At 52.0% G+C, this 13,025-nt stretch overlaps 1 protein-coding gene across 2 annotated transcripts in view; it reads left to right on the top strand.

The window, feature by feature from the left end:
- Positions 1-13,025, top strand: part of Sardh (sarcosine dehydrogenase) — a 62,818-nt gene that overhangs the window by 31,957 nt on the left and 17,836 nt on the right. For both annotated transcript variants that reach the window (XM_076928326.1, XM_034496213.2), the window contains exons 17-18: positions 1,938-2,085; positions 6,139-6,232. In XM_076928326.1, coding sequence (XP_076784441.1) covers positions 1,938-2,085; positions 6,139-6,232 — 242 coding nt within the window. The remainder of the gene's footprint in view (positions 1-1,937; positions 2,086-6,138; positions 6,233-13,025) is intronic.

Genomic DNA, 13,025 nt, shown 5'->3' with positions numbered 1-13,025 from the left:
TGGGATGTGGGGGTGAGGGAGGCACCAGTGCTGCCAAGAAGTTCTTCTGTGAAAGATGCTTCCCAGAGGCTGAGGCCTTTGGCATGGATCTGGAATAACAGGCAAGGTGTTCTAGCACACAATGACAGGGTCAGGGGGAGTCAAGGCTGGTCTGCAGGAAGGAAGAAGGTGCTAGGCTCATAGCTCCCTGGATACATTTTTTTTTTTTTTTTTTTTTTTTTTTTTTTTTTTTTTTTTTTTTTTTTTTTTGCTCCTTTTCTCAACTGAAGGAAGGAAGGAAGAGACTCACTAGCTTGAAGCTTTGAGGCAGGGTGGCTAGGTCATCCTGGCCTCAGAACCTCCATCAGGACCTCCTGGGTAGAGGCCAAGACTCTTGGCTTTTTCTGTCAGCCATCCCTTCCCTAGACAGTAAAGCAGCTCAGGTGCCAGTCCTCACAGGCAGCAGCCTGTGGACCCTTTCAGGATTCTGCATCTTCTAGGCTGCAGCTTATCTCCTTCTGTTATGTGTGTGACTGGGGCAGTGAGTCCCAGCCTCCCCTTTTCCTCCACAGAAATTAGCACCCGAGATGGGAGAACAAACAGGAAGGGACTCTTAAAGGGGATGTGGAGCAGAGTGGATAAAATATTGCCATTCTGCCTCCATGACACTGCTTCCTGTGCCTGCCGTGGCTTTGCTGTCTCCCAGCAGCCCAATAAGGGGATTCCAGTTACATCCCCACTGCCTAAGCAAGTGACCAGGGCCAGAGGCTCAGGGACTTCCAGGACCTGCACTGTGACACAGAGGAACTTCTAGGAGTCAGTGAATAAGGAAGTCAGAAAGATGGGGGCACATAGAAGCCTCCCACCCTGCCTCCCCTGTGCCAGGCTCCACCCACCCAGGTCCAGGGTGTGGTAAACACAATGAAAGGTTCAAAAATACCTGATGGCCACAAGCCCTAGCACGCTTGCCAATGACGGACAATTTTGTGAACCCTGAATCCCAGATGGGACCAGGAGGTTGGTGAGCTTGTTTGCTGGATCTAAGGCCACAGTGTTGTCCAAGGTCATCAAGCTCTGGAGCAGTGGTTTCCCAGAATGTCTGGTGGAAGCCAGCTGGTGTCCAAGGGCAGAGTCCCAGGGCCTGTGTGGCTCTGTAGATGCCCCATGGCCATAGGGACGGCGGGTTCCATGTATTCCCAGCACGTGTCTCCTCTCTGAACTTTTGTCATCTTTTCTGAAGCCGGGGGGAGGGTGGGTTTGCTCTGTGAACACCCTGGGTGATGGGGTTGTGTTAGCTGTTTCTCTCATTGCTGTGACTAAAGAATCTACAAGAAAAATGAGTCATCAGCTCACAGTCCGAGGGCACAGTGAGGAAAATGTGGTGGCAGGACCTTGAGGAGACTGGCCCACGTGGCATCCTCACTCAGGAAGCAGAGATGAATGCTGGACTCAGCTCGTTTTCTCTTTTTAACTTGGTCTAGTACCCCAGTTTATGCTGTTACCCATAGTCTGGGTGGGTCTTCTTACTGTGAGGAACTGAATCTAGAAACTCCCTCAGACAGGCTCAGAGGCTAATCTCCTAGGTCAAGATGAGCTATCCCACAGGGAGCGTTGCTTCTAACTCTCCCATCCCTAAGCCCAGTGGGCTTCAAACTGGCAAAGGCATGGAGTCCAAGGGTAAGGGGTGTGTTACGATGGGAACTAGTAAGGATGTGAGATCGAGGAGGGAGAAATGTTTATCTGAGTCCACTTTGCCTTAGTGGTTGAGGCAGGATAGGTGCCCCCTCCCAGACGTGAAGGTCCCAGAGTTTTAACCCTTTTTCTAAGAAGCAGGTAGAGGCCCTTGATACCGCTCATTGCCAGAAGCAAACTACACACACTCCTCAGTAAGAATGTAGGGTCCCTCACTGTGTTCCCTGTCCCAAGGTCCTGTTCTAAACCTCTTGCTTCTCCTCCAGGGGATGCCTACTACCTTGCCGTGGGTGGGGCTGTGGCCCAGCACAACTGGTCCCACATCAACACAGTGCTGCAGGACCAGGAGTTCCGGTGCCAGCTTTTGGATAGTTCCGAAGATCTGGGCATGCTCAGTATCCAGGGTCCAGCCAGGTGAGAGAGGACAGGGACCTGATACCTGGGTTCTCTGGGTCCACTTAGGCCCCAGTCCCTCCAGCCCAGCTCATGGGTATAATCTGAACACTGGGTGCTCTGACAGCTTGGGACTGAGCAATTTTCAAAGTATGAGGTTTAGGCTAGCCCTGTACCAGCGTCAGCTTGACTTTAGGACCTTGTGTTCTGTGAAGACTCCTTGGAGTCTCTGGTTGCTATGAATCTTCATCCCCACAAGTTGGCAGAGCCAGGCCAGGGGTGGACCCCTCCCATTTGTAAATAGAGAGCTAAGGAGAGGCTGCTTGGTCCTCTCTGTATGCCAGACAAGGCCATCCACCATTCAAGTACCCTATAATTTTTAAGCAAGGCTTGCTCCGGATGCAGGAGTCCCATAAGGACCCCTGGGTGCTACTGAGGGTCTCAGGCACAAGGATGTGTAGCAGGCGTGCACCTTGGAAAGACCACTCTGGTAGAGCCTGGGAAGGGTCAGTGTGGGGAAACAGGAAGGAAGAAAGGATGTGGATGCATTGTGAACAGCCACCAACTAAGTCCAGCCAGTGGCCTGGCCTCCATTGCTGCTGCTGCTGGGAGACAGGGTGGGGGAGGGGTGGGGGAGGTGCTCCGTGATGAAATATCTGTAAAACAGTGACCTAAGGGATGAAGGGCTTGTTTTCAGTCATAAGATCAAGGGGGTGGGGGGACAGAGAGACAGACAGACAGACAGACAGACAGACAGACAGAGACAGACAAAGGGAGAAGAGGAGGATGGGGAGAGAGGAGAGAAAAGAGAGTGGGAAGGGGAGAGAAAGGAGAGAAGAGAGGAGAGGGAGAGAAAGAGAAAGAGAGAGAAAGAAAGAGAGGGGAGAGCAGAAGGGGAAAGAAGAAGAGAGAAGGAGATCCTGTGACAAGGGCTTCCTTTCCATCTGGTGCCGATGCTGCCCTCATCCAGCACTCCAGGGACAGCACTAGGAGGTTCCCCCTCTGAATCTCCTAGTTCCCCCCAGTCTAAGCAAGGTGACGAGGCTAACGTCTCAGTGGCTGTGAATGCTTTTTTTCTTATTGATGGAACAGAGGTAGAGACATTTGCCAAGGACGCACAGTTTCTGGGAATCGAGGCAGAAGGACAGGGGGAACCTTTTGACAGGTGTGCTCATATCCTTATCAACACGCTAGTCACCAGGTCAAAACCATCGTGAGAAGCTGCACCTGGACTAGATGATGTTCCTTGGTAACCAGCAGGGCCTGCCATGTGCTGGGCCCAGAGATGCAGCCGTGCTTGGTGGAGCTGTGCACCTAGACTGAAGTGGAAGAAGGGAGAGACAGGAAAGAAGGGGGCTACTTCTTGGGAGTAGAGAGCCCCAGGGGATCAGTATGACAAACTTGGTTGTTTGGTGACACCTCTTCCTCCCTGGGTGTCCTGCTGGGACCCTGATTAGTGTGCTTAGACCCTGCTTGTGTTGTCTATTTCTGGCACCTTGAGGTTGACCAAACCAGTCCCTTCTTGCTGAGTCCAGATCCTGTTCACTGCTCTGAGAGCAGGAGGGACGCCAGGTCAGACAAACCCTTTGCTGAGCGCCTTTCTGGAGGCCAGGAGGAAAGAGGGACAGGGGTGAGGACCAGCAAACCGTTTATTCCAGTGTTTAGAGGGTTTGATTAGCATCTGGCTGCAGGGGCCAGTGGTGCTGTGGGCGTGGCTTCCAATACTCCCCCTTGGGTGAGTGGAGCCTGTATGTCAACTTGAAGGAGTGAAGTCCCACCTGCTGCACTAGAGGCCCTGCCTGGCCTGCAGGAGACTCCAGCTTCATTGCATGGTGACCTTGGACAGGAACAGGCTATTTTTAGAGTGCAGGGCGGGGGCTGGGGGGGCAGCAAGGAAGAAGGATACCAGACAGTCTGATCAAGGTGCAACCCCAGGGGACAGCTGGGTGACAGCCTCCAGGCTGGCAGCTCCTCCCCAACCTCTTTTTCACCTCTTCCAGAAGACTCTCCTCTTCCCCTTATGAGTAGTAACATCACTAGCACAAACAGGTCTAGTTCCTAAGCCATGCAGGGAGCACTTAGCACAACACCTGGGTCAAGGGAGGTATTGTATGAACTGCTACTCAGAAGAACTTTCTGGAAATCAGCTATCCCTAAGCCAGCTAGTACAGCAGCTACTGAGCCTTTACCTGGCTCGTGACCCCTCTGTCAGCTGCATTTCTCAATTTGATGAGCTTCATTCAGTTCAAACAGCCTCCTGTAGTTGCTGGGGACACACAAGCTGTGTGGGATGGTCACAGTTGTTGGCATGGGCCCTGGGTGCTAGATACATGTTTTTGTGATTCTATGAGGATTTTCTAAATCTCCATTTTAGCAGCCAGGGTCTAGGCCCAGGAGGTGCTGGGACTTGCCCCTAGGACTCCAGGTGGCCTCTTTCCCTAGGCCTCCTGTTCTTCTCCAATGAAGGACTGTACCCTTGGCAGACCTCGGTGGCTGTCCTATGGGACTGACACCCAGGCTTGGTCACAGTTCTTCAAGCCCCTCTTGAGAGGCTGTTTGTAGCATCTATGCCCCATGAAGAAGACAACACAGCCCTGTATTCTGCCAGGCTACTTCTCTGCTGTGGGGCTGCCCCAGGGCTGTGGGAACCTGGGTTCTAGGAGGTCTGGAGGCAGCAGAGCTGAGCCCAACTGAACCTCTAGGGCTAGCACCACGTGGGGCTGGGGTTACATAAGGATCTTGGCAGAAGGCAGGGCTGAGCACCTCAGGCAGGCGTGGGTGGTAGCTCCCAGCTCTGTGGGGTGGGGATTTGGGCTGGCTGCACTTCTGAGCACTTGCAGCAGCCCTCTGGGACCCCTGATGGGTAGAAGTGGGGGTGTGTCCAGTCCTAGAGTACTTGCTCTTCTGCCTGTGTTGAGCCCAGATGCTTGCAATTGACACCACTCACCAGATAATTGCATACCAAGCAGTAGGTGGTGTAGGGTCTTGTTGGCATGGAACCCCAGGCTTAAAAGGCTGGGCACAGCAAAGGGAGAGGAAAACGGGCAGACACCTCTGTAGTCACACAAGGACCCCTGGGGAGAGAATCTAGGGACACTGCCTAGAGGAGGTGACTGCTGGATGAGTCAAGAGCTGAGGGGTGACAGAGGGTCAAATATGATGAGGAGCAGGGCGGGAGTATGGAGGGACACAAGAGAGGTGACCTGGGAGGAGGCACGTGGGCTTTGTGGTAGGTGACCTTGGGGCATGGGCCTGCAGGATTTTGTCTATTTCACAGCAGCAGGGCCGGGGCTGGGCTGCAGAGGAGTGGGGAGGTGGGAAAGGGAAACTGGCTGAGGCCAGTGCAGAACAATACAATGCACCTCAACGGTACTCTCAGAGTGGCAATGGAAATGTGAGAATGGACCGTGTTGTGGTTTAGACAAACAGTGAACAGAACAGTATGAGCCACTGTGATGAGACACTTGAAGATGAGCCCACTGCTGTAAGGATACCCAGCCATGAGTACTAGGTACGGCCCTGTTCTCATGTTCACCAGGAGGATGGGACTGTAATCTCTCTACATCCTTCTGACACCTGTGAGGCTGAGACCCACTCCAGGCAGGACCTTGGGTTTGGTTGGGGGATACAATGGGGGATACAATAGATGGTGGCGGCGGCGGTGACAGTGGCAGTGACAGCAATGGTGGTGGTAATGGAGGTGCAGGTGCAGTAAGGTGTCCTATGCTCCCAGCTGGGTCCTGTATACTCGCCAGGGCTTGACCTTTGACTCTCCTACATAAAGCAGAGGCACCATTGCCAGTTTCTTTCAGTGACCACCATGGTGACTTAGGTGGGATCCAGAGTGCTGGGTGGTTGGATTTTAGTTGGCCATCTTGCAACCAGAGCTCACCTATAGCCTGGCTTCCCTGACAGCCCCCAGGAAGGTGGCTTTTTCACTTGGTGGTACTTGTGGCCTGTACCTAACAGATTGTATAGATTAAATAGCATTTGTTGTCCTCCTCCCTCTAGCATTGGCCCCACTGGCCAGGAATCCCTGAGGTTGTGTGACTCACTAACTGTCCTTGTTCACAGCCGTGCCATTCTCCAGGATGTGCTTGATGCTGATCTGAGCAATGAGGCCTTCCCCTTCTCCACCCACCAGCTGGTGAGAGCTGCTGGGCACCTGGTAGGTAGCAATGGCCATCGGCCTCTGGGGTCTGGAGTGTGGTGGCAGCAGCTTTTAGCAAAGGTAGGGTGGACCTGGGAGTCTGGTACCTTCAGGCAACTCTATTCATCTCCCTGGGCCTCAACTCCCAGTGCCAGTCAGAGATGATGACGGCCAGGCTGACCCTGGAGGGAGCTCAGAGGGGCATGATGGAATCAAGATGCTGTGTCATGTGTTTTCCTCTTGGTGACTGGCATGTGCCAGTCTCATCTGGGGAGAGCCTTCATTGCTTGCACAGATACCTTTGTGTCCTCTTCTCTCTCTCTCTCTCTCTCTCTCTCTCTCTCTCTCTCTCTCTCTCTCTCTCTCTCTCTTGAGACAGGGTTTCTCTGTATAGCTCTGGCTGTCCTGGAACTCACTCTGTACACCAGGCTGGCCTCAAACTCAGAAATCCGCCTGCCTCTGCCTCCCAAGTGCTGGGATTAAAGGCGTGTGCCACCACCGCCCGGCTAGGCTAGTGTCCTCTTCTCAAAGCAGCAGATGATGTCTGTCTAAGCCAGAGTGACTACGGCTTTTCTGACTCCCTGGAAACAGCAGGGCTGGGAACAGCTGACAGTTCTATGCAGGTTCCCACATCCCCTGGGGAGGCTACATCTCCTTCCTTGGAATATCTTACTTACAATACCTTCCTTACAATATCATCCTGGTATTGTAGTCCTGGCAAGGCTGGCTTGTCCACTAAGGTCATCCTGAATCATTTATTTTCTTCAGCTTTTGCAGGGATTCCAGGCTGGGCTGCATGAGGGTTACTTCTCTAAACAGATTTTAGAGAATCTGGATGTCTTGCTCAGGCTGCCCAAATGACAATGCCCCCCAAAACAAAGCTCTGTGCTGGTGACACACATGCCTGCAAGGACACTCTTGGGCATGTCCTGTCCTCTCTACTTGGCCATCTCTAGGTTTTTGTAGAGAGATTTGGAGAATTATCAGTTGGAAAATAAGATTCCTGCCCACAGAGGGGCCAGACATCCTGGGACCAGGCTGGAACCTGTCAGCAAATAAACAGAGTGGCGCTGAGTGCTAGGGAGGATGCTGCCAGAGAGAACGGGTGATAAAGGCCGTCACGTGGACTGCACTCCGCCTCCCCTCTGGAAGCTGCACCAGGGTTCAGGAAGTGGGGTGGGGGCTCCCTGTCTAGCTTGTTTCCGGCCTCATTAGTGCAAAGCTGTTCGCTGGGACCAGAGAGGGTAGGTGCTCTTAAAGAATAGTGTGGTGGGATCCTAGGATATGGCAGCCTCCAGACCTTCCGACTCCAGCTTGGTTGTTTATGAGGGCATCCTGGTAGTATTTGTGTTGGTGTATTCAGCATCCAGAGTCCAGTTTTGGTCAGGGCTGGGTTCTGCTGTATGGAGGAGAGGAAAGCTGTGTCTCTCTTCCACTGTGCTGAGGCTTGGCATAGCCGCAGCCTGTGTGTGGTTTGGATGTTCATGGAGGGAAGACCGGGTGGGAATATATTCCCTCCTGTCAAGATCAGCATCCTCCCACCACTAGCAGGACCACCGTGGGGGGTGGGGGGGAGCGGCATGGGGTTCCCAACTCCAGCTGCTCCCTCCCATGGGACCCTGTCCTGGCCATGACTGCCTCCACGGCCCTCCCAGGCTGCCTGGGAGTCTTCACCTGGGTCCTGGAAGTTAGGCCAGAGCCCAGGCTGAGCCAACACAGCTCATCCTGCCCAGGGTCATAGGCAGGCCAAGCCCCAAAGTAGGTGTCTGGTTTGGGGAGGATATATTCACTGGCTATTCATGTCTCCTGCCAAGCTGACTCACGGTGGCATAAAAAACATATGAAACAATGCTCATGGCCTGGCTCACAGCATAGACCTGTCTTCCCAGCCATGCAGGAGACCAAGGCAGAATTGAAAGTTCAAGGCCAGCCTGGTCAACTTGGTAAGATCCTGCCTCAAAATAACAAGTAAAAAGAGAGCCGCTCTACCAGCTCAGTAGCAGAGTGCTTGTCTAGCATGTGTAAAAGCCCAGGTTCAACCCACAACATTGTAAAAAACAAACAGAAGCAAGCAAGTGAGCAAGCGAGCAAGCACTACAAACACCATCATTCTGTTTCCAACCATAGTTGTGCAGCAAAGACTGAGTACCGAGCCCAAGCCAGACCTCACTTCTGCAGCACAACCTTGGGACACAACCTTGTCCTCACTGGGCCTTGCTTCTCTCGGCCCTGGAATAGGGTCACGGTCCAGAGCCCATGGCATGATTACATAAAGATGGCCTTCTCCATGTGGCAAAGGCACAGTGACCAACACATGTCACCAAATTCTTAGCTGTGTTGTAAAACATGAGAAAACTCAAGAAAGCTCATCCATCCATTCGTAGAGGCTGTGTGACAACATCTGCCTGTTTGTAACCATGCCAGCCCTGCTCTCTGCATAGTGACTGTGGTCTGCACATCGTTTTGTTCTCTCATGGTGCTTGCTCTTTGCAACATACAAGAACCTGTGCCCACTCCCCTGCCTTAGTGGTACCCAGGTTCAAACATCATGGGGTCCATTTCTTCTCTTGGAAGCAGCCTATATAAGGCAGATATCCTTATACACAGTGCTATGCATTTTCTGTCCTAAGAAAGAAACTGATAAGTGAACCCACTGAGTCAGAGACAGCCTGCCCTACCCACTTACTCTTGGCCACATCCCTTTACAGTGGAGTCCAAAATCTGGTAGGATAGGAAAAGACAATGCTCTCAAGACCAGGGTTCTTATCTTGGGGAGACTGGTCGTGCAGTGAGCTTGGAAGCCTTGAATCCTGCAGATTCCTGAGGATAACATGCCTAGGAAAACATGGTACACGAGAGAACATTCAACATGGGAAGACTCTGGGTCCTATTTCAACTATCTGGTCACACAATGGGCCCATCGGATGGGCCCATGCCTTTGAGGCTAGACATAGCAATGCCTCATCAAAGCTGGGCCCATGACAGTTATTGCCAATGTACCCCCTGGTACCATGTACATATGGCACCATTGTGGACCATCAGAGAGTTCTAGTGTTTGGATATGAACCCATGGTATTATTCCTATTTTACTGCTGCCCCGCCCCAGCAGCCCCTCCCCTGGCTCTAGAATGAATTCCAGATGTGTTGGCTGGGAGCACCTGTGGGACTGGGCCAAACATAGTGATGAGGAGGAAGGTGCAGCCCGCTCTCTGTGAGTGCATCCCCACCCACAGGCTCAAGGGAGCTTGCAGCTGCAGTTCAGGGCAGTGGAGAATGGCTGCCACTGCCCAGGGGATGATGGACTGAGAGTCCCTGGAAATGCTCACAGGGTCTTTGCAAGATAAGTTTGACATGGAGATGCTAGTGCTAGTGTCCTGTTGTTTCTTGACTGCCAGCAGTCATGAGCCTGAGGGCTGGTTCCTCAAGAAGATAAGCCAGCCTCTTAGCACGTGGTTCACTAACATACAAAAAAAGTCTGCTATGGTGTGTTCTCCATCCAGAAATATTTGACGCCTGTCCCTGATCACAGCCAGCTATTCTCTCTCTTCCTGCTTCCTCAGAGGTCATGGCCACACAGATTGGGAGGATCTCTGAAGACGGGGCTTGCCAGGTAACTAGTGAGCAAAGCTCCTGGGACAGGCAGGCTGGAGTAGGAGTAGAGGCACAGGCTGCAGCTGAGGTTATGTAAGACTGTGCCCTGCCAGGGACTCCTGTCCCGGTGACCCCACCTTCTCCCAAGGGCCTGAAAGAGGGTTAGACCAAAGAGAACAAGATTGTTCCTGTGGCGTTGATGCTGTGGTTTGGGCTGACCTGGAAAGTTGTCTCTTAGTGTGGCCCAGGACACAAATCCCAGTGGCTCAAGCCTTTCCATTCCTTGGCCAACAGTAAGTGACAGTTTAGCCTCTGGTGGCACTTCAAGCTGTAGAAGCTGGCTAGCTGCTGTCCTGGTCCCAGAGGTGGGGCTCACAGGCAAGTGGGGAACAGGGAGCTAAGCCTCAGATACGAAAGGTTAGTATACACCAACATTTCTGCGCTACCCTGACCCTCAGAGCTGGGAGGTAGATGTTGGTCTTAAAAGTCTTATGCTAGCCTTCTTAGGCCTCAGTTTCCCTGGCAGTAGTACGAAGTCTAGACAATGTCAAAGTGCTTTGTGGTGCATCACATATAATTACTCAAACACTGAATCCTCTTGAGACCTAGAAGAAATTTCATATTCTAAGTGATATCTTGTGCTGGCTTACAACTGTGTTGATGAACTGTCCATCAGCATGTGGAGGCTCTGGGGCCAGACCATGGAGCCAGGCCACGTATTTATAGATCAGTTGGCTTCTAGCCCACCAGCTGCAGGAGAGGAATGTGTGTGTCTGTGTAGTCAGCAAATGCCAGGTCAAGCAGAGACGTGAGCAATGACTTTGGTGAGTGCCAAGTTCCGCAGACCCTATCCCGTGGATCAAGGCCCAGGACCCTGCTGTGGATGCCAGACTCCACTCATGACAGGACCTGGTCAGAGATGCCTGGTCGCACGTCACTGACTTTTGCAATAGTGCTTCTCTGAGATACTTGTCCGAGGGCCAGACATCTACAGTCTTTGGATTCCTAGAGGAAGAAGGGGGCTGGGGAAAGTGAGTGTCCACTCAGCAGCCAACAGACCAGCTGTCTTTGCTCCTCACATATTTGCCTCAAGGCCAGCGAGATTCCCCAGTGGGGAGGAGCTCGGCTCAGCCAGTACTGGGTCAGACATGGTGTTCTCGGCACCTTGGCCGAGGACACCCCACGCCCCAAGCAGAGAACAGGCCTCTCTTAGCAAACCAGCAGGCTCCAGGCTGGGAGTCACCATGAGGCACAACAATAAAGCAATTTCCCTCTGAAAATTAATTTCAAATCAGGAGGAAATTGGATTCTTTCCTGGCATCGAAGAAGCCTTAGCTTGTCACTGCTGTGACTCCATTTGCTCAGGATAGAACAGGCTCACACCCCATGCATTTGATAAACTATGGAGCACCAGTGAGAACACATTCACAGAGAGTACAGCTGCCTAGAAACTTGTGCTATGAGGCCAGCACAGATCTGCCGATTCCTTCCTTAGACAGCCGTACAATGTTATGCTCTAATTCCGTGACACAGCCAAGAAAGATACGGCATCCGCAGTCTGGGCATGTGTTCCCTGCCACTATTCAAGCTGTCAGTGGAGGATAAATGCTTGCCAGAAAAAAATGTAGGAACACAGCATGGCTGGAATGAGATGGGGTCACCCTGTGTGACCCCAGTGTGTGCTGAGTTTAGAACTAATTTGGGAGTAGTATGTGTCCTTTCTCTCCAGGTTTCTGTGATCCAGTGCTCTTGTCTGTGCATGCAGGCATTTTTACTAGCTGCTTGGATTTAAGGATCTCAGGTTAGAGCTGCTGGAATAGGAATTTCCTCAGAGGAATGGCTGGATCTCTGACGGCCACGTGAGAGAGTCTTCAAGCAGTGTGGGTTAAGCACTGCCTGCTTATGCCCATTTCTAGAAGATTGGATTATAGTCATTACGATCATTGCCACTGCCATATTATACCATCAGACCACCAGTCCCACAATCACTGCCACCAAAGACATTACTATAGTCACCAATACCACCTTTACCATTACCATAGCCACCATCAACACCATACTACCACCAATGTCTTTATCATTACTATTACATTTTATGACAACCACTGCCACCACCACCATTACCACTACCGGCATCACTGTCACCACCACCGCTGCCATCGTTATCATTACCGCTAACTCCACCATTACCATCATCGCCACCCCCTATCCATAGCACTGTTACTGCCACCATCACCAGTACCATCCTTACGACCAACAGCATTATGGTTGTGTTGATTATTATGATGGCCATTGTCTTTCTCACCACCGCAAGCACCATCACCATCACCACTACTGATGCCATCGCCACCCCACCCTCATCATCACTGTGGCCACCACCGGCATCATTGCCATGAGCACACTGGTGCCATCACTATGAGGACCACTACCATCCTCACCTCCCACCCTACGGGCATCCAAGTCAGACAAGTGTACTGCATCGAGCTCTCTCCCAGGGTAGTGTTTTTACACTTAGAGTGTCTTGGCTGTCTCCTGAGGGTTAGGATGGACTTTCCTCCAGTCCTGCCATCAACTTCCTTGCCCTCTCCTGTGGGTTTGGGCCTCTGGGGGTCCTCATTTGTTTAAGAATGACTGAGTTTGGCGCATGCACCTACTGTTCTGGAAACACGGAGACTACTGTGGGACAGTGAGATTGTAAAGGCCTAGACAGGACCTGTCTTCTCGAGCCCCCACTCTCTACATGGCACATGTTCAGGGAGTTTCCCAAGAATGGCTTGGCCTTCCCTGTCCTGACACCACTATGGTCTTCAAGCTGAGGTTAGGCTGAGTGCAATTCTGAACCTCTCCATACATAGCTGGTGTGAAGCTCAGCAGTGTACCAGATGTATGATTGAGTCCTTCACCATTTGACCGAAGTCCCAGATCCTCTCTTACCAAAGAGGTCAACACTCAAGAGTAGAGGTGTGTCTCTCAGAGCTCAGATTTTGGATCTGGGAATATCAGGATGAATCCAGTTCTCCCACCAAAGTCTTTGAGGCCACTTTGGTGTTTATCCAGCATAGAACCAGTGTTATCAATAGATATCGGCTCAATCACAAGTCACCTGAGAGCAGCCATGCTGGCTAACATTACACCAGAAGGATTGGTAGAGGTTATAGAACACGTCTACCTCCCAACACCTCATAGTCGCATGCCTCCATAGATGTTACCAGGCTTTGAG

This window comes from Arvicanthis niloticus, chromosome 2 (genome assembly GCF_011762505.2).
Source record: "Arvicanthis niloticus isolate mArvNil1 chromosome 2, mArvNil1.pat.X, whole genome shotgun sequence".
NCBI lineage: Eukaryota > Metazoa > Chordata > Mammalia > Rodentia > Muridae > Arvicanthis > Arvicanthis niloticus.
This window is presented reverse-complemented; position numbering and strand designations above follow the sequence as displayed.